This window comes from Pangasianodon hypophthalmus, chromosome 19 (assembly GCF_027358585.1).
Source record: "Pangasianodon hypophthalmus isolate fPanHyp1 chromosome 19, fPanHyp1.pri, whole genome shotgun sequence".
NCBI classification, from domain to species: Eukaryota; Metazoa; Chordata; class Actinopteri; order Siluriformes; family Pangasiidae; genus Pangasianodon; species Pangasianodon hypophthalmus.
Window position 1 is genome coordinate 8,945,099 of NC_069728.1, and position 20,922 is coordinate 8,966,020.

Sequence of the window (20,922 nt, forward strand, 5' to 3'; positions counted from 1 at the left end):
ATATCATTTGTAATGTGAACCTTAGTGATAAATTGAAAAACAATGCCAAACAGAAGCATATTCACTAGTGGGCTCAGACGTTTGGACTATTGTAGGTAGCATCGGATCAAACTGACACTGAAAAAATTCCTGTGCATTTCGATGAAATGTAGGTAGGAAGCAGCCATGGAGTGTGTGTGTGCATCTCACAAAGTGAACACAAGCAAGTTTATCACTTGATTTATGAAAGGGAAAACAGATTGCTATCTCTCTCAAATACATCTTTATTTACAGATCCTTTCCAACTGCAGAACTTAACTAAAAGCTCGGCCTCCATAAGGCACTGCTGGAATACCCAACTCACTGACCAGAGAGAGCAAAGTAACACTTTAAACCTACATTATTATACAGAATTATTTATATATGCTTATCCTTATTCATATTGTTGTACATAGAATGGTCATGTATTTAATATCCTGTTGTAAATATAACCAGTCTTAAAGGATAGCCATTTAACACTGACAATGATGAAATGGTACACTCCAGTGCCAGTCAATTGTCATTGAATTAATCTAGTAGACATTACAGAAGTCATAATTGATGTTTATGAGCAAATAATAAAAATAGAGTTCATAAATCAATCAAAAGCAGTAACCTCCATAAAAAAGTACACCATGAAATAGCACAAATCAATGTATGATAGCTTTCATGATCACTTCTTAATGAGTCTGGGTTATTTTATATAATCCCACTATTCCAGGAGATAGATTTTTACTTTAATTTCTCAAATAAAGCAGTGGTGGAATCTGAAAGAGTCACAAAGTAATGCTTAATAACCACACTCTCATCAAATGTCAACAACTTGTATGAAATCAAACACCATCAGAGAATACACAAAGTATTATTCAGTTCCAGTTACAAGGCTTGGCGATTCTTCTCCAGACTCTTCTCTATGTTATCGATGACCTCCACTGCGGCTTGAGGGATTCTGGTCCCGGGACCAAAAATACAGCAAACGCCACTCTCATACAAAAACTCGTAGTCCTGCATGACATATGATGCAAATATATAGTTATTGAAATTTGAAATAAAGCAGGAACATTTCTAAGTACTCCATTTCTGCAGAAACAATCACAAGATGATACGCAGTTGAGTTTCCTGCATGTGGCACACTTAAACTAATACATGTAGCTCTTATAGTCCCAGAATCCTATCCACAAAACCCACCAGAAGCGCTCCTAATACATTTCCTATGTCTTAAGACTCAGGCTAATTAACTAAATAAATGGAGTCAACTGTGCCTCTGCATACGTGCTCTACCATGTCAGTTTACTCTATAACTGTATAAAGACTAGCAAAAAACAACCTGGCTACGAGCACAAAATGAGAATGTTTGAGTAGAACTATCCTTATCAAGATAAAAATATCAACATATATATATCAAATCAGAAGTTTGAGAAACCAGACAGACAGTGGGAGCTGTGCTGCGTAAAGTTTTATGCTTAGTTGATTAATTAATCACATCACACCACATAGTCAAATTATGCTGTATCGTAATCAAGGTTATATGGTTGCACTCCTCCTACGGGCTCATGCTTGCGGCCGAATCACAGCCGTTCCAACATTCAGTATAACTGCACTCTTGCTCATGTGATATTGCTTAACTATACATTCATGGGAAAAAGAAAGTACACCCTCCTTCAATTCTATTCTAGTTTTTATTTATCAGGGCCTAATAAATGATTGTGTGGTCCTCACCAACTTCTATAAACAAACAAATAACCTCAGGTGGAAGAAAAAAAAAACCCACAACCACTTTCAGTGTTATTTTTCCCAAAAAGTAAACCAGCATTGAAAAACCAGGTGGGAAAAATAAGTACACCTTATAATTCAGTAACATACAGAACCACCATTACTTTAGTAACATGTAAAATTACCAATAACATATTCTGTAGTTGTTTATCAGTCTCTCATATCATTTTGGAGAACTTGTGACCCAGTCTTCTTTACAACATTATTTCAGTTCACTGATGTTTTGAGGGTATTCATTTATACCTTCTTTTTCCCATGACTGTAGCTAGGCTATACAAGATTAGCAATCCTATATAAGACGGTGGGCATGTGTATTTATTATTACTGTAACCATTGTTGTTCCTGTTTTGAAGCCAGCATCTTGATATTAGGCATTTTGCAGTCAGATTTTATTTATCTATAGTTGCTCAGCCACAGGAAAAGAACTATTACAATAATACACTTTTTTATTATTATTATTAATTAGCAGCAGTAATAAGACACATTTTGTTTTATGCATCCACAGCAATCTGTACTATACCATGACAATCATTTTAAATTTTTTAAAATACCACAACTGGTATCAAAATTGGTAGCGTACATATAAAACCATGTTAGAGGAACAACAGACAATGGAATATACACTCACAGAGCACTTTATTAGGAACACTATATTAATTCAGGGTAGGGCCTCCACAAGCTGTTAGAAACATTCCTTTGTGCGTCGGCTCCATGTTGACATGATTACATCACGCAATTCCTGCAGATTTTTCAGGTAAATTTTCATGCTGCGAATCTCCTGTTCTAGCTCATCCCAAAGGTGTTCTATTGGATTCAAATCCGGTGACTGGGAAGCCCACTGAAGAACACTGAACTCATTGTCATGTTCTTGAAACCAGTTTGAGATGACTTTTGCTTTGTGGCATGGTGCATTATCATGCTGCACCATCACGCAGAACTGCCACTACACTGGATGTTTTTTCTTTATTGCACCATTCTGAGTAAACTCTAGAGACTATTGTGCGTAAAAATCCCAGGTGATCAGCAGTTTCTGAAATACTCCAACCAAACCCGTCTGGCACCAACAATAATGCCAAGGCCAAAATCACCAAGATCACATTTTTTTCCCATTCTGTTGGTTGATGTGAGCAATATCCAAAGCTGCTGGTCTGTATCTGCATGATTTTATGCACTGCACTGCTGCCACATGATTGGCTGATTAGATAATTGCATGAATGAGTAAGTGTACAGGTGTTCCCAATAAAGTGCTCAGTGAGTGTATGATTTGTTTCACCATATAATTCAATAGTTGTCTGAATTATGCTCACTGCTATAGCTGATTTGCTACCAAGACAAGGGCAGGAAATGAATTTTGGAACTGTTCAGCTCAGCTATGGAAAATCAACTTGCTACATATACTGTGCAGTGTTGAACTGATACTACAGTTTGAGAAAACATATTAAGTTAGGCATTGTTATAGATGTTAAACTGAGACAAACTCCGGAAAGTCACAGTCCAAACCAAAACTGATCATTCTATATAGCTTGATCTGTTTATTACTGGCTGTTTAGACAGTCATGTTTTACCTGTGGGGGGATTACTCCACCGCAAATGACCAGGATGTCTGGCCGGTTTAGACTGCGCAGTTCCTTAATGAGCTCGGGGACGAGGGTTTTGTGTCCGGCCGCCAGCGTGCTGACACCTACGCAATGCACATCTGCATCAACAGCCTGCTGAGCCACCTCTCGTGGGGTCTGTCATGGTAAAAACAACAGAACACAGTGAGACAGAACACAGGAATCTCAGAGCTTTTGTTTGACCTTCATACACCCACAGACTGGTTGGGCAAATGAAGTTCATTCTTCAATGGTGCAGATGTAGTGCAGATGTTAAGTAAGGCTTTCATTTGAAAATTATCATAAAATAAGTCAGAAAGTACTTAAATGAGATGGAATGTAAAGATTTCTTTTACTCCCTTTCTCCATGGTTCTCTAACAAACATGCCTGAATCAAAGCTCAAAGAACAAGAAGGTATTAAAAAAAAAAGGAAAAAAAAAAGGGAATAACTTTTGATAAGCTCTGAGAGATTGCTAGCTTTTGACTGAGGTATCTAAAAGGGGTGTAACAATACAAAAAAATTCAACTTCAATACGATACAGTGGTGTCACGATACGACATATTTTTGACACAGCAAAAATATGCATTGCCTGAATGTGTACCTTAGGTTTCCATTTTCAACTGACAACATTCAACATTATAAACGTTCAATAAGTGAAACTTAATGACTGTGTGTGTGTGAACCATTCAGATTTTTACTACTGTATAACAAAACAAAAGCTGTACATTAGAATGTAACCAAATTAAACATGGCTAAGGTTTCACTGGCATGACTCAGGGCTTCAGGCACAGGGCTTCACACACACACACACACACACACACACACACACACACTAGCGAATATAAACTTCCCAATCACAGCAGTGACAGGAGTGATTACTTTAGCCCAGATTGAATCAGTGATCAAAGGCTGCCTGGATGCAGCAGAGAGTTTGCTATGGAGTTTTAAAATCTTTCAATTCAGTTACGGTCCACATGATGATTTTAATTTAGAACACAGATTTAAAATTCATTTGGTGGACCTACATCAGTCCTGTCCCAGTCCACATGTCTGACACCACTGCCCTAGATTTTACCTGAACCAGAGGAGCAGCAGGCATCCTTTCCGGCAAGCTAAGTTTAAATGTTTATTACAACTCATGTAATATAAACAGTACTTAATGAAGAATAGCCTACCTTATTAAGCATCCTGTTAAATTTTTTGTTCAATATGCAGATGTATAAAACAGGTGTATAGTATCTTATTATTAACCTGAACCCATATTAGCTGTTAAAAATATGTTAACACAAGGACTAATTGGACATTTGTTCAACAATCACTAATCAGAACTTTATTTGCTACCACTAATTTGCTACCACTAAAAGTTAGCTAGCCAGCTAATTAACTGCTAGCAAGCTAGCTTGCATTTCACAGGTAGAAATGAACGGCATTTCCGTATCTGAGCCTTTCGAGTTAATTGATTTAACACCCAAGATTTTGTTCAACAATCACTAATCAGAACTTTATTCGCTACCACTAATTGGACATGGCTGAAAGACCACGTTCCTGGGAAGAATGCCACCTTACACATCAGAATGTATTTTGAGCCAAACCACAATATAAAAATGTTCCGATACACAAAAGACACAGTGATAGATGTTAAATTGAGACAAATCCTGGAAAGTCACAGTCCATTCTGTAATACAATTCACCAGGCAAACTGATCAATATTACATCACTGAGTCTTTCAGTTCTTTAGGTGTCTTTTGGATCTTTGCACTCTACCACAACAGGCCATGCTTACTGTATACACATGAACAGATTCCAACAGCAGCTGTTTCAAAATTCCCCAAAACAGAGGAGTGTTACACATTTTCACACAGGAACCCATGAGGAAAAACATCCAACAGAGGAAAAAAACAATGTAGGCAATTTGTGCATGGATGCACAGTGCTGTCACAAAGCATAAAGATCACATGCCCAAAAATATAAAGAGAAAAATAAAAAGAAAGACCCATGTATATTGTTCTTTGATTATTCTGTGCAACGGGTTGTACAGAAGCTACATTTATAGCTGGATAAGAATATAACATATATAATATAAGATAAGAATAATAAAGGTGCACCTCTCAGCAATTAAACTGAACATCATCGCTTGTGTCACACAGCGTGTTTTTGGACTTTGTGAATTGTAATTTATGTTTTAATTTTTTAATTTAATTTAATATAAATCTCTAACAGTTTATAACTTATGTTTTGCAGATTTGTGACTCACCTGAAAAAGTGGTCCAATGTCCACATCAAAGCCCAGGTCAGCGAATCCCGTGGCGATGACCTTTGCCCCTCTGTCATGTCCGTCTTGTCCCATTTTGGCAACCAGCAGACGAGGATTTCTGCCTTCATGCTTCTTAAACTGCACGACCCTGAAAAATAAACCACAGGAGGATGCAAGACAGCTCACTCACACACACACACACACACACCCTGGGAGAGGATTAGGAAAGGATTTTTTTTTTTTTTTTTTTTTTTTTTTTTAAAACCCGAGTGCTCAAGTGCTGCTTTTATAGCCAATGTTCAAAAAAACATTTAAACCCATGAGACTTGAGATTAAGAATGCTTTAAAGCTGCCTGACAGTCTAGGCAGAATGACTCGTAAAAGCTAAGCCCTCTGGGGATTGAAACGTTTAAGAGTGGGGAACGTTAATATAAATAAAATCCTCAGCATCTTACCGACTGTGTGCGAGTGTGATCTCCTCGTGCTCACCGAACTCGCTGCGGTATGCTCCACTCACCATCCGCGTGCTGGCCTTGTGCTCCCCGAAAACAGCTTTCATCGCATCCGTGATCTCACCCACAGAACACCTGAACAGCCAAAAAAAAGCACTTAATCTGTGTGTGATCACATTAATTCAGACAATTTAGTACACTGTGGTGTGTTACTAAATGAAGCACACAGCATTATGTGTCTTAAAACGACATCTACTACTAAAAAAAGTTATGGAGGCTCTCAGAGGGGCAGTGGCAGCTCAGCAGTTAATATGTTGGAGTTCTGTTCGGAAGGTCATGAGTTCAAATCCCGGCAATGCCAAGCTGCCACTGCTGAGCCCATGAGCAAGGCCCTTATCCCTCGACTGCTCAGTTGTATAAATGAAATAAATGTAAGTCGTTCTGGATAACAGCATCTGCCAAATGCCGTAAATGTAAATCTTGTACAAACCTCTACAACCTTCATCCATTAAGAAAAAAAAAAGTCAATTTACATAAATATGCATGAAATGTACCCAAGTCTTTCAATCCAAAAAAAGCCAGCTGGCTAATTAAATTCTTGTAAACAAATTCACAGGTAAACCCAAGTGTGTATCAGTGTCTCAATTAACTTTGCCATATTTTGTGTGTATTGTTCAGTAGCAGTTGCACAATACACCAGTTAAAATATACCATAACCATAATTAGCCAAGTTAGCTAGCCAGCTAATTAACTGCTAGCAAGCTAGCTTGCATTTGTCACAGGTAGAAATGAACGGCATTTCCGTATCTGAGCCTTTCGAGTTAATTGATTTAACACCCAAGATTTTGTTCAACAATCATTAATCAGAACTTTATTTGCTACCACTATCTATGTTAGTTAGTTAGCTAAGTTAACTAACTTAGCATGACAGTTCTGAGGCTAACTTTTGGTTTACCTCCTCTAATAATTGGAATGTTAAAAATGATACGTTAAAGCCATTAGGCTTTTGTCCTGATATTGTACACTGAGCTCAAACTAAACACTCCCTGAAAGAGTTTACTGAGACAGAAGTATTGAGAAAGTCTCTGAAATACATTGTGAATGTAGCACTTGTGTTTCTGATTTCACAGGTACTTTAAATGTGTGATGTTAAAAGATGTGTAAAAACTATGCAGTCCTTAAAATAAACACTAGTGTAGTATTGTGGTCGGATTGTAGTGCATTGCAAGCAGGTATGAAGTGTAATGGTAGTGGACTGGATAAAACAAATACCTTGATTTAAAAAGCGGACATTTTATTAACTATTAGCCACGCTCATCATTTATAATCACTTCAGCATTTATCATTCAAACCACAATGCTAGGGTTAACGTGCAGCTGGTAAACATGCAGCTAGTCAAAATATCACTTCACAAAAAGGAAGGTGATTAATAGACATAGATTAAAAAAATCTCAGTTTTCATTAGAAATGCAATTGGATAATCATTTATTATTTTATTGAGTTATTTTTTTTAACATCCAAGCCATCACTTATGGATGCATTTCAGTCTGTCCTGTTCATCATGAATATTTTTGTTACATCTGCTTTTTTTCCCCCCACTTTTTTAATGTGAGTGATTTCTGTTATGTCAGCCTCGCTTTGTTTAAAACTGACTCTACCAGGTATTTTAAATAGGGGGTTCTGAGGCATGAATGGCAGTTGAACAGTGTATCGAGCAGTCTTGACTGGCTGAGGAGAGACAGTGACACTATATATATATATATATATATATATATATATATATATATATATATATATATATATATATATATATATATATGTATATATATATATATATAAAATGTAAAACAAAACTGCCCAGGCTCAATGATTACATGGTGAAATAACCCAGTGTAACCAAAAACAACTCTATGAAATGATTACGCACAAGCACAAGCAAGATTGTAGTTATACTGAATATCAGCACTGCTGGGATTCGGTGATTCAGTACAGTCGTAGCTAATCACAGCTGTGCTGATATTCAGTATAACTGCACATTTGTGAGTGCTACATTGCTTTTCCCCAACAGCTCTACAAACAAGAAATTACCATAGAGTAACTGACATTTCATACACACTAATAAACTAATTTACTATTTCATTAATATTTTTTCACCTTTCGTCTTCTCAAAGAATATTTGTTACAGTCACTATATTTAATTATATATCTATAACACAACACTATATATAACAACTCATATTTTTATCAATATTTGCAGTATTTACTCATATAGAGATTTGCTAGTAGATGGCCATCTTTTATTGTTTATTTAATCATTTTTATTCTTTTTTTCATTATTATTCTTTTTTTATTTTATTTATTTATTTTACGACTGTGAGGGGAGGGTGGGAGTGGATAATGGGATTGTTTAGGGTTTTATTTGCATCTTGCTGTGGCCCCGTGGTGTCCTCTCTGTGCGAACTGCTGTAACTGACTTTTCTCAATTAAAAAAATTAAATCTGCACTACTTTAAACAAATCATATTTAAGTTTATAAAATTGCTGCTTATTTGTTGTTTTTAATTCACTCACATTAAGATCAGCTCAATTTTTACTTCAAAATCTTTACAAATTTTATTTATACAAATCTACATTTATCACTTACTACCTTTTTTTTTTTTTACACTTACTACTTTTGTTACTTTCACCCCAAATAAGCATCCTTCATTTTTTACCTTCTTAAAACATTTAAACTACAGTTGTGCATCAGTGTTACAATCCTCAAAGTTCAGTCCAGCATGTAAGTTGTAAGACACTCTTCAATGGTCTACTGTGAAATGCCTTTATTTTATACCATTGCTGCCCTATAATATCTCTTGTATGTTGTCAAGAAAAGCCTATTTAATGAGCCTGACTCACCTTGCCCTAGCAGCCTCCACAGCCAGCCCCAGCAGATTTCCATCCCTGGTTTGAGCACATTGCTGTATAGCAGCCAGACACCTTTTCGCCGCCTCGCCGTCTCTGCTCTCCCTCACCTTTAAAACAAGCACATTGCAGCCTCATCACAGCCTGTTATAGCCCTGCTCCGACTGTGCAAGCTGCCATTCAACCAGAGCTCGAGCAACAAAACTTGGAGACCTATTAAAACATGTCTAACAGATCAACGTGAAGAGAACCATGTATTCATGGAGCTCGCTCTGTGCACAGGGACATTGTCATGCTGGAACAGGTTTGAGCCTCTTAGTTCCAGTGAAGGGAAATTGTAATGATATAGTATACAAAGACATTCTAGACAATTGTGTGCTTCCAACTTTGTAGCAACAGTTTGGGGGAAAAACCACATATGGGTGTGACGCACAAGTGTCCACATACTTTTGGCCATACAGTGCCCTTAGTCTCCCAACTCTCTTATCTTTATGCTCCATTACCTTTCTTCAAATATTTGAAAACATTTGAAGAATACTAAAGGCCAACACCCGATGCGTCTCTGAATCTTTTTTAATTGTGGCATCAAGCGCAGCAAACAGTCATTTATTTTATCAAGTGTTCCAGCCCAGTGAGATGTATGAGCTCATGCATGCTGTACTTGGAGTGTGTGAAATGAGGCGATCACTAAGCACTGTTTTTCAGATGCAAATTGTTGAGTAGTAATGTACTATGGGTCAGTTCAATTACTTTTTGGACTTTTGTGCAGGGCGAATGAAATGAGGCAGAGGGCTGTGTTTGGCCCCTGGACCTTGAATCTGGCATACAATGGGGTCCAAAAGTGAGACCACTAGTAAAAATGCCTCTATTTTGCATTCCTTAATACAACAATTTTCATTACAAATTATATTATTGACAACAACTTGAAAAGTAGTTGTCAAAAAAAAGTTGTTGAAAAATGAAAAGTAGAATCTTTCAGAGTTTCTTAGTTATTGGTATGCCCCTTTTTGCTCTAATGACAGTGTGCACTCGAGCTGGCACAGACTCCACAAGTTTGTGCAAAACCTTTTTTTAGATCAAATCCATCACAATGTCCTCTGAACACATGCTTCAATAGAAGAGATTAGGCATGAGGAAAATCTGACCTTTTGTACAAAGCAGTTAACATGGTCAATTTCACACATTTGCTTACATTTAAATAGGGACCTAGAAATAGTGCAGAATCTTAAAATATTAAATATTTACGATATTGAACATTTACTTTCTTTGTTTTAAATATTTCAAAATGCTAAAACCTTCCGTTTATTTCCAATTTTAAATGAAAATAAATCCCAGATTTTCAATGTGGTCTCAGATGTCTGGACCCCACTGTTTTACATTAAGTGTTCTTAACGTACATTAAGCCAAGTGGTTATCATTTCAGGAATGCTTATGTGTCACAGGCAACAAGGCAGAAAATTTAAAACAGTGTTCAGTTTAATACAAAAATATATTACAACATGATTTCTTTCTTTCTTTTAAGGCTAAACTACAGTGTTCTGTGTTCAGACCTTTCAGCGAGCACACTCTCTCTGTTTGGTATCTAAACTGACAAAAAATATATACGCATAAAAAAATCTATGTGATATAATAATAATGTGATCAGTCATGTGCCCCACACACAAAATGTGCCGACCATAATTATTCCCTAAATATATATTATACTCTATAGCATAAAATGACTGTCTATTGTAAAATTAAGTCTAATTTTCTCTAATGGCAAGCTGTATTGTAAAAGCACCTATAATGGCTTCAGATTTATTAAAAAAAAAAAAAAAAATCTGTAAAAGCTGTTTTAGTCAGAGTGAACTGCATTTAAACACCATTACACTTCAAAAAGGCTACTCAGCTACTCCTTTGGGAGTTTTTAATCCTCTTATACACATACATAATTCCCAAAGATAGTGAACTGACCTTCTGGAGTTTCTCAATCTGCTTTTGCCGCACAATAGTGTTATCAATGGCCAGAACTTCCACCGTCTCTTCGCTCTCAAGACGATATTTGTTGACCCCCACAATGACCTCAGAGCCTGAACGAGGAATGAGCAAAGTTTAGAAAGGAGTTTAGCATTACATCACAAAAACAAGAACATCACATTAGACCAAATTTTAAAAAACAATACAGAAATATGGCTTATCAGATTGTTTTCCCGGAGTGTTTAGAACCCTAATCTGCTCTAACAGCAGATGTGAACACACATCAGCACAGAACATCCAAAACACTCGAGCACAAGACACTTCCCAAAAATCCTGCGCTAAAGTAACGGAGTCCTACAGTCCTAAGAAGGGAAGAGCCTGTCAATAATCTCAGGATGACACTGCTGAAAATGTGGGTCCAGGATGTATATCTCGTTTTACACCATACACAGTTTAACCACCTCTTCAGCACCACAGATTGCAATACGCTTCTACATTAATCGCCATAAAATGAGTGTCTTTGCAGTTTGATTTTTCATGCATATTTGATGTGAAATGATCTTTAGCCCAAAATACCAGAACTGGTGACAAAATAGCATGCAAGAAAATGTGGGTCCACAATTTCTACTGGCTGAAAATCAGACAGAAAACAATCATCTTCAGATTGCCATTCACCAACCATGCATGGGAAAGGACTGTAATGCACTGTGGATACTGAATACTGAATTAACTATGTGAAAGAATCACTTGTGTATCAGGAATTAAAATTAAGTACTGCTTTATCAAACCAAATCTTATTCTTTACAAAAGCAAAACAATAGAGAAGAAGAGGTAAATCACTATTTACAATCAGACTGTGATAACCTGCTGGCCGAAAACCTGAGCGATACATCCATCCTTCTTCTAATATAAACCCTCCAACTGCTTCATTCTCCATACAGAAATCATTACAGGCTGCAGGTAGTGAACCAAATCCCTGCTGCTTTCACAGACCTGCCTGGAGGTGAAGTGCAAACAGTTATCAAAATTATTATCAGCTTGTCTGAACATGAAAGCACAGAGCACAGATGTCCCGGGAAACCAGGACAGATAAAGAGTTTTGAAATCAAGGTTTGGGCAGGCTTACATAGGGCTCTGCCTAAAATCTCGTTTGATATAATAGTGGCACTTTTGGGTTTGTGATAAGAGCAGAAATTCCGTCTGCAGAGGGTCAGCAGCTTGACAAGATGAGGAAACCGGTGAACACGATAAAAAAAATAAAAACATTCACACACGGAAGCTCTTTAGAGGGTCAACATTTCCATCAAAAACATGATGATGAACATTTCTCCCAAGATTGTTTGTGCTGTTATTACTCATGATAACTGAGGCCATGACAACTGGAAGGTTTACTAATAAATGTAGGTTAATTATTAAACATGAACTATACATTTGGAAATAGTAATTAATAATCATTTTTAAAATTATGCACAAAATAGTGACAAGTAAGATCCATTTTTTTTTATCACTACACCAAGCAACATCCTAAAAACTTGCTAACATTTTTCTCTTTTTTCACTGAGACTTGTTTACATATATGACAGCAACTGTTTTACAGAAGAACTGCTTACAAATACCAAATAACTGTTACATGCAAATCATACGAAGGGGTTCTCTGGCTGTGGAGTTGTTGTGCCCTCTTGTGGTATCATGTAAACACTGTAATCATTCATGAAATCCTAGGAAGACCATCTTATTAAACCAAATAGTGCTTTTCATCAGACTCAAAGCTGATACAGGAAATAGAACAAATGATTTTACAGAAGCTTTGTAAAATGCATGAAAAAAATGCTTACATTTACTCAAGGATATCAACTAACAAATATCAATCTGGCATAAACAGATGCTATAGAAACACAGCCCATGCATATAACATCAAAATAAACTAAAAAAAAAAAAAAAACATGAATCAGTAACAGCAAGAAACGTAAGTATAAAATAAGGCATGTGAACCTCTATAACCTCTATGTGCTTCGTAATATACAGGATATACTGCACCTAAACCTCACTGTGCACTAGAGCTGGAAATTTCTTCTCCATACAGCTACTATTAAGAGAAAAGCCATTATGTTTCTTCCCTCTTCATTCAGCACTTTTACATAAATATTCTAACTCCCTGCTTTTTTAATTTGTGTGTTTTTACCTGAATCAATACGAGCTTGTCTGCGTGCAGCACACTCCTCAATTCGCAGTTTCGGGATTCCCTCAGCCACGGCTCGAGCCATTCCTCCCATCTCTTCAATCTCATTGATGAACTGGGCAAAGAGAAAATGATCAAGTCCTCAGAAAAAAATCGATACAAGGTTGTTAGAACGTACTGCACTGTTTTTGAATGCAGTTTTAGTCAGTCACTTGCTCAGACAGCACAAATTAAAACATTTGTATTTCAGTGTAGATTTCTATCTGGAACATGCATTGTGCAAAACTGCATCCATTTTCTTTTAACAGCAATTATTATATTGTATTTCATGGAATAAGTAATGCCATTAAGCAGGTAAGAAGGGAAGAACGTTAAAGCTTCCACCTGCTCTGTCAGCAATAATTCAAAACAAAACAGATAACACCAGAATGACTGACCCTCTTAAAGTTAATGGGCAAAAATGACTGTAGAAGGTAAACATTGAACACAGTGAATCAGAGTTTCCACTCAACCAGTTGGATATAACAGTTACCTTTCTCTAACAAAAAGAAATCTTACACAGGCTTGTTTGTGCCCAAATCATCACAGAAATGATTGTAGCGTGGGTGCTAAAATGAATGATTCTAATGGCCGTCTTGGCTTCCAGATTTTTACCCTGGAATGTAATGTAAAAGACCAGTCCAAATGTGCAGATCTACAAACATAAAGGAGGCTGAAATGCAGATTCATATGTTCTTCAATTTCTTTTGCCCACAAAACAAACATTTTTATATGAATAACATATATAATGGGGGATACCTTGAGCATATGCATATAGAGATGCTCAAGGTATCCCCCATTATATACGTTATTCATTTATATGAAGGGTGCCAATAATTTTGGCGTTGACGGCACATAATTCAGCTCTGTAACAGGGTTAAAAGGGCTTCTAACACTTTTCTTTCTTTCTTTCTGACCTTGAGGGCTGCATTGTACACGTCATCTGTAAGCGTCTCCATCATGTAGGAGCCTCCCCAGGGGTCGGCCACTTTCGGGATGCCAGACTCCTCCTGGATGATGATCTGGGTGTTGCGGGCGATACGGGCGCTCTTCACTGTGGGCAAACCCAGCGCCTCATCAAAAGAGTTGGTGTGCAGGGATTGTGTACCTCCAAACACTGCAGCCATGGCCTCGATCACTGTACGGATCACGTTGTTGTAGGGGTCCTGTGGAAAATCACATCAAATAGAGGAACTTTAGCTTAAGCCTTTAACAAATCTGTGAAGACTGAGGGCAGCAGAGTGTGTCTGACCTCTAGGCACTCATGCTTCATTACTCAATTAGAAACCGGGCTGTGAAGACAAAACGACAAGTCTCTAACTAAAGTGTTACTCCTGTTACCTTGAAAGACCCTTGGAAGAGTGATATTCAGTGCTGTAAATTTTGACCTAAGCTGGAGTCACACTATATCAAATTAATAGGACTGTTAGAACAAATAAAACAGTTAAACACTAACACTAACTTTCACAGTGTTTATGTATTCAAGGGCAAAAACACATTCTAGTGTTTAAGATCACTTTCTAATGTTTAAGGTCTTTGCGCCCCAGTGTTTGGGAACCTCTGCTGTAGAACACTATTTATGTTATACCCTATGTAGTGAGCATATATAGTGAATAGGGAGTCATTTGAGATTTCTTCAAAAGGACGTTAATAGAAATAATATTTCCTGCATGAAGTCCAGTTGAAGGTAGATTTGGACGTGGATTTGAGGTAACATAAGAAATGAAAAATCTTGTGCAACAACAGTGAAAGGAGAGCATTACTGTAATTAGATAAATAAAGCTAATCTGAAATCTGAAAGTTTATGATAAAAGTATGTCACCTCCTCTGTGGCAGTATAACTTTACAGACTCATAAATATTCTAATGCTTTCAAATACTTAATCATTTAAGGAACTGAAATTCACAAAGGAGTTTAACAGCCTCTCTGGTTACAGACCTGCTCAGTCAGAGACCATCCTGATGTCTGACAGTGAGTCCTTAAAAGTAGAGATTTGGAGTTCTTGGGCTGGAACTTTTCTTTAAGCAGCGTAGCCCAGAGACGCCGTGCAGCTCTCATCTTGGCTATCTCCATATAAAAGTTCATACCAATACCCCAGAAGAAAGACAACCTAGGAAACATAACCAATGGGGTCAAAACATTTGCTAAAAATAATAGATAAATTGGGGTCTAAGCATGTTTGAAACCCTGTTGATTATGAATGGTATCAAAACTGAGTTATACATCATGGCTTTCATGCACATTTCATTAAAATACATCTGTACTTATACATGGAATAAACACAGCTGATTTTTATATGATTTAAAAGTTAAATTTTAATGAAATGGACATTTAATGCAACGACTTAAAAGCTGGATTTCACTCTGAATGCCGAGTCAGTTAAAAGTCTGAGATGCCATCCAGTGTTGTCAGTGATGCCCTACAGAACTGTTAATAAATGCCTTCTATGTAAAGTCTGAAAGTAAACCTTATTGCCATTTCAACAGAGTTTATCTGATGTTGCAGAACAGATCAGAGGATAACAGACCCACACACACATGGTAAAGGGGACAATATAATAGACACGTGGTAAAATATTGTAAATTATGAAACCTTAATTGTGGTTGCTCAGTTGTTGCAGTGTGTGTTCAGAAAAATGAAGATATCAAACATTTAATGAATAACAACAAAGCTATTTTAATGTCTTGGAAGACATAGTGCGTAAATCAGAATTTCTAATGCGATACTCTATATACACTGAGGCGAAAGTGAGAGCTGACCTGGGTGCAAATTCATCAATGGTGAGGCCTGCCTTTAGGCCAGTTCTGCAGTACTCCAGTCCATTAGCAATGGTGTAGGCCAGCTCCAGGACAGCATCAGCCCCAGCCTCTTGTAAATGGTAGCCACTGATTGAGATGGAGTTAAACTTGGGCATGTTCTGTGGGACAAAGACACATAGTCATCTGGGAAAAATCAGGAAAAGTCAGAAAAGTCAGGATTGTTTAATCAGGTAATATGAATGTATCATTACTAATATTTATTAATGTATTACTTATTATAATACATATTAATGATGCTTCTAAATATATTTTTATACATAAATTTGACTTATATATAGAATAAATGTGCAAGATATTTGTATACACAAATTTTATGTGTATACATTCACATTAATTACCTTCCTAATAATTTTATTAATTATTAAAATATTCATTTTTGAGCTTCTTTCTCATTACTGAGTCACATAAAGCTTTTGAGATGAACGTGCCCTAATACACAAATTGTTTTTTAATAAAATGAACCATATTTTAGACGTTTCTATTAACTCTATGATTACTGATTAAAATATCAGTAATTAATTATCAGTAATATTCTACTGAATTGCAGCTTTTTCTGGATGTAAAGAGTTTCTCTCTAATAATTACACTAGTGTAATTAATGTAATAGATATACTCAAATGTTTCTAGCCATACCTTTGAAGTGTAGGCAAATATGTCCGCGATGGCGTGCATGGAGGGCTCTGGAGGAAAGATGTACGTATTTCGGACCATGAACTCTTTGAGGATGTCGTTCTGGATGGTGCCGGTGAGTTTGGCCTTGTCTACACCCTGCTCCTCCCCCGTCACAATGAACATGGCCAGGATGGGAATCACTGCACCATTCATGGTCATGGACACGGACATCTTCTCCAGAGGAATTCCGTCAAACAGCATCTTCATGTCCTCCACTGTGTCGATGGCCACTCCGGCCATACCCACGTCGCCGTGCACTCTGGGATTGTCCGAATCGTAGCCTCTGTGTGTGGGGAGGTCAAAGGCCACTGACAGGCCTTGCTGGCCAGCTGTGAGAAAGATGCAAAGAAAAATGTTGAGCGTGGACAGACCTTTAAATCTTGTATTTAATGATGGTTTAATTAATGACGGTTCAATGAGTGGTACTACACATTTAAAAAGGATTTACACAGCCTAATAATTCATAAAAGCACCAAAACAGAGGCTAAAACATTTGAACTTGAAGTGTAGTGAAAATCTAACCTTAAATACCATACCCTGTAAATAGAGCGCAATCTTCATAAAGCAGGTGTTATATTATTAGTAGTAAAGTATGAAGGTGAGTCAAATGAAAACCTACTTTTTTTTATTTTGCATTGTTTCTTGCAAATAAATAGGTGTCACAATAGTGTTTCCATTTTCTACGTAATCTCCATTTTATTCAGTGATGCTGAAGACTCGCATAAAAAACAGCTTCATGCAGTCTTTTTCTCTAATTTATCTCACACTTCTCAGTTTTCATCTGTACTTTTTTGTGCATGTTGAAGGTGTCTGCATGTATCCTCACCTTAAATAGAATACCTCTCAATGCCAAGTTTAATATTATTTAAAACTGAGTACTTTATCACTTAATTATAAAATAATTATAAATAATTTCTGCCCACATGACCCTGTACTTCTCAGTGAATTTATGCAATGTGAAATATCTTTAATATTCAATTATATTAATTTTCAACTGCCAGACTAAAGACTAGCTTAACAGTCACGTAAACTCTAAGATCATATCAGACCCATGGACACCCTGCGTGCTATGACATGCATGCAGTGCATACTAACAATTGCCTGTGTCTGATAAAATGTAGACTTTATTATTCATTGTGAAAAAAAATCTAATAAAAATTATAGAAAATTTGATTGCTGTAGTTATATTTGATAAATGTCGTATGTGGCAGCTGTCCGTGCACTATTATATTCAAAAACAGGTAAAACTCATTTTTTAGTGCTGGTAAAGAAGCCTCTTTATTTGCATCTGCTACTTATTGTACATTTAGCTGGCCACAAAGTTTCACCATCTTGAAAGTTGCAGTCTGTTTGGCCATACACACTTCCGTGCACTGGTGTCAGACAGGACATAAAACTTTTGATTACTGTGACGAAGTCCACTTGGCAGGGAAAGATACAATTACTGAACGGCGAAAAAAAGTTCATCGCATCACATTTTACAAATTATTCCAGAGATCTGACTGAACCATTAGTGGGTAAACAAGATGTTCTTGAGTGTTTGCTACAACAAAAGTCTGTGGTTGTTTCCTGCAAGCTTTGTGAAATGACTTCTTCCTTTTAAAGGAGGCGATTGGTGGCTGTATTTAAGGACGAAAAAGTACCAGACTCTTTAGTGACAGCTAGAAGTCTGGCTTGTGAGACTACCATTTAAATGTGATCAAATCTGACCATAAAAAAGTGCACAGAGTTTTGTTAGTGAAGTGTGCCAGATAAGGTTTACCTAATCAGACAAACAGTGTAAATAGAAACTTGTACCTTTGATATTGTCCCTGTAAAACTTGTTGCTCTCCTCCACCGTGCTGAAGCCAGCGTACTGTCTGATGGTCCAGGGTCTGTATGTGTACATGGTAGGGTAGGGTCCTCTACTGTAGGGGAATACACCAGGCAGCTCATCGCTAACCGCCGCCGTGTCAGCCTGAGTGTACACAGGTTTGACAGAGATGCCCTCTGGTGTGTGCCAGATCAAATCTTCTGGGTTTTTCCCTTTAAGCTGTTTCTTGGCCAGCGCAGCCCAAGCCTCGTGAAGCTCCACATCACCTTTGTGAGATATGGATGTGTGAAAGAGTCTGGAGCGGCACGGCTGATCCAGCACTGCAGGCGCAGAGCCAGACACGGCCAGCAGCCGCTTAGCCGCCAGAGAGGCGCATGCTTTTCCTGCGGTCAACATGCTGTGACGGTGTACGCTAGCTTAGTCACTCATGACACACCTGAGGATGAAAGCCAAAATGTTAAAACGTGGGTTAAATGTCTATATTAAAATGTGATGTTTTTAAGTGCTGGTTAATAAGACTGACAGTTTAGTAATAACGGTTCCTTCTGAGTGCTGAGAATGAAAGTTGGACACAATGAACCATAGATGTAAACAGGTTTAGTCTAATAAACTCAGCATCAGGTGAAGTGAGCTGGCTCAGGTGCCGATATTATTTTTTGTACTGTACAGATTTTAAACGTTTTTTTAACGTATCCGCATTTTTCTTTCTGGATCAGCAAACAACTGATCCAGAATACACTTATAAATACAATCTTTGCACATCTAGCACATCTGTCTGATTCATTAATGGAGCATTCAGCCAGATGTGCACAGAAAAATGCGGCTCGCCGTGTGACAGGAAAAGTTCAGCACACTTAAAACTGTGTGTAAATGCGTGCGGCAGTCATGTTGCGTTTAGCCAAACAAGAGGTGAGTTCACAAAGAGAAAGACTTTTAATCTGTCATAACCAAATCCATGTAACACACATATAAACAACAAAACACACAGCATCAGTTCTATGACTGACAAGCTGTTAGATCTATCAGCTGTCAGCTTCTGTGGAAATCAAATTTCTCGGAGGGCCAGTGCCACCACGAGCATCCCTGTAGACACACCGCTGTTCAGCTCGCATCGCTCAGTTCAGTCAATTAGTCTGTCTCATTGAAAAGAGACAGAACTCCCATGACTAGGCCGCAGGACTCCCGTTGGCTGCCGGCGTAAACAACCACAGCAACACCTGATACACTCGGATCAACGAAACACCCACAGCAATGCCATTACTACGACAGTGTCACTGCTGTACTGAGAATAGGTCCAGCATCCAAACGCCACCTTGTCAGCGGTGGTACTATACCATGGGGCGTACCATGGTTCTCAGAAAAGGGTCCGGAGATCCACAGGAGTCTGTGAAACATATCAATGGGGTCTGGGATTTTTTATTTTGGTACGGTGTTGGAAATCACAGTTCAGCATTACTGAGGTTATTAGAAATATTCACCTGTTTGAACTGAAGGGGTTTAATCCAAACATCAGTAATGCACTGGCCTATAAATAATCTCTACTAATGATAATTTGGATAAAAATGCATTGTGTGAGTGAACAGATCATAAATTAAAGCTTTACAGAGTGCACCTATACAACAGGTTTACCTGAGAAAGTGGTAATAAAAGGCAAAAGCAGCCCAAGTGACACAATCCTAAGCACTAGTTGTGATAGATGATTTCAGTATTGATGTAACTACAGCTAATGCACTTCTACTCTGCTACAGTATTTAATACACTAGTGTAGGGTTTTATTTAAGCGTCGCACCAGCATCTCTACACGAACAGTTCAGAGGAAAACACTTGAGGCAGGTGATACAGGAAGGAGCTCAACAGCGAGCTACACTGCTCAGGTACCATCACAATGAACTATTCATGACAATGTTTATACAGTACACTGAACATACCACTGAAGCTGTTAATAATGCAGATAAAATAACGACGTTTTCTGACCTTGTGCGCGTCTGTTACCTTCCGAGCAGACAGTAGAGAAGAGGTCCAGCCAATCACATTTACCAACAACTCACAACCGACCAATCAGAAACGTCCCACAACAACACCCTAAAGAGATATCATCCAATCAGAGACGACGAACAGCGACACTTAACCGGATGTGTAACATAAAATGACACCCGCGATTTTGGTGCTGATGAATAAACGTTCCGTTATTATTAGTTCCGCAGGGTCACACAGCGCCACTAGGGGCGATATACACCAATCAGCCATAACATTAACACCACCAGCCTAGTACTGTGCAGGTCCCCCTTGTGCCGGCAAAAACAGCTCTGATCTCTCAAGGCATGGACTCCACAAGACTTCTGAAGGTGTGCTGTGGTATCTGGCACCAAGACGTTAGCAGCAGATCCTTTAAGTCCTGTAAGTTGTGAGGTGAGGTCTCCATGGATCGGACTTGTTTGTCCAGCACA

The 20,922-nt window shown here is 37.8% G+C and overlaps 1 protein-coding gene across 2 annotated transcripts; it reads right to left on the bottom strand.

Moving 5' to 3' along the window:
- Nucleotides 1-239: 239 nt before the first annotated feature.
- On the bottom strand, nt 240-20,605 carry mmut (methylmalonyl CoA mutase). 2 transcript variants are annotated; one of them, XM_026944577.3, is made up of 13 exons: nt 20,450-20,605; nt 18,460-18,911; nt 16,624-16,991; nt 15,931-16,088; nt 15,110-15,281; nt 14,089-14,337; nt 13,136-13,247; nt 10,951-11,066; nt 8,992-9,107; nt 6,098-6,229; nt 5,643-5,790; nt 3,357-3,524; nt 240-1,023 (listed from the first exon to the last, which is right to left on the bottom strand). In XM_026944577.3, exons 2-13 carry the CDS (start codon nt 18,869-18,871, stop codon nt 895-897), a joined length of 2,280 nt encoding a protein of 759 aa, XP_026800378.2. In that variant the 5' UTR covers nt 18,872-18,911; nt 20,450-20,605; the 3' UTR covers nt 240-894. The 2 variants fall into 2 exon arrangements, with proteins under 2 accessions (XP_026800378.2, XP_026800379.2); XM_026944578.3 differs by having other exon boundaries at nt 20,404-20,503.
- Nucleotides 20,606-20,922: the final 317 nt, after the last annotated feature.

Coding starts and splice junctions, on each gene's coding strand:
- mmut (XM_026944577.3), bottom strand. CDS start 18,871: ATGTTGACCGCAGGAAAAGCATGCGCCTCTCTGGCGGCTAAGCGGCTG. Junction 16,089..16,623: donor TATTTGCCTACACTTCAAAG/GTATGGCTAGAA, acceptor TTTGTCCCACAG/AACATGCCCAAGTTTAACTC. Junction 14,338..15,109: donor GATGGTCTCTGACTGAGCAG/GTCTGTAACCAG, acceptor GATTTTCCACAG/GACCCCTACAACAACGTGAT.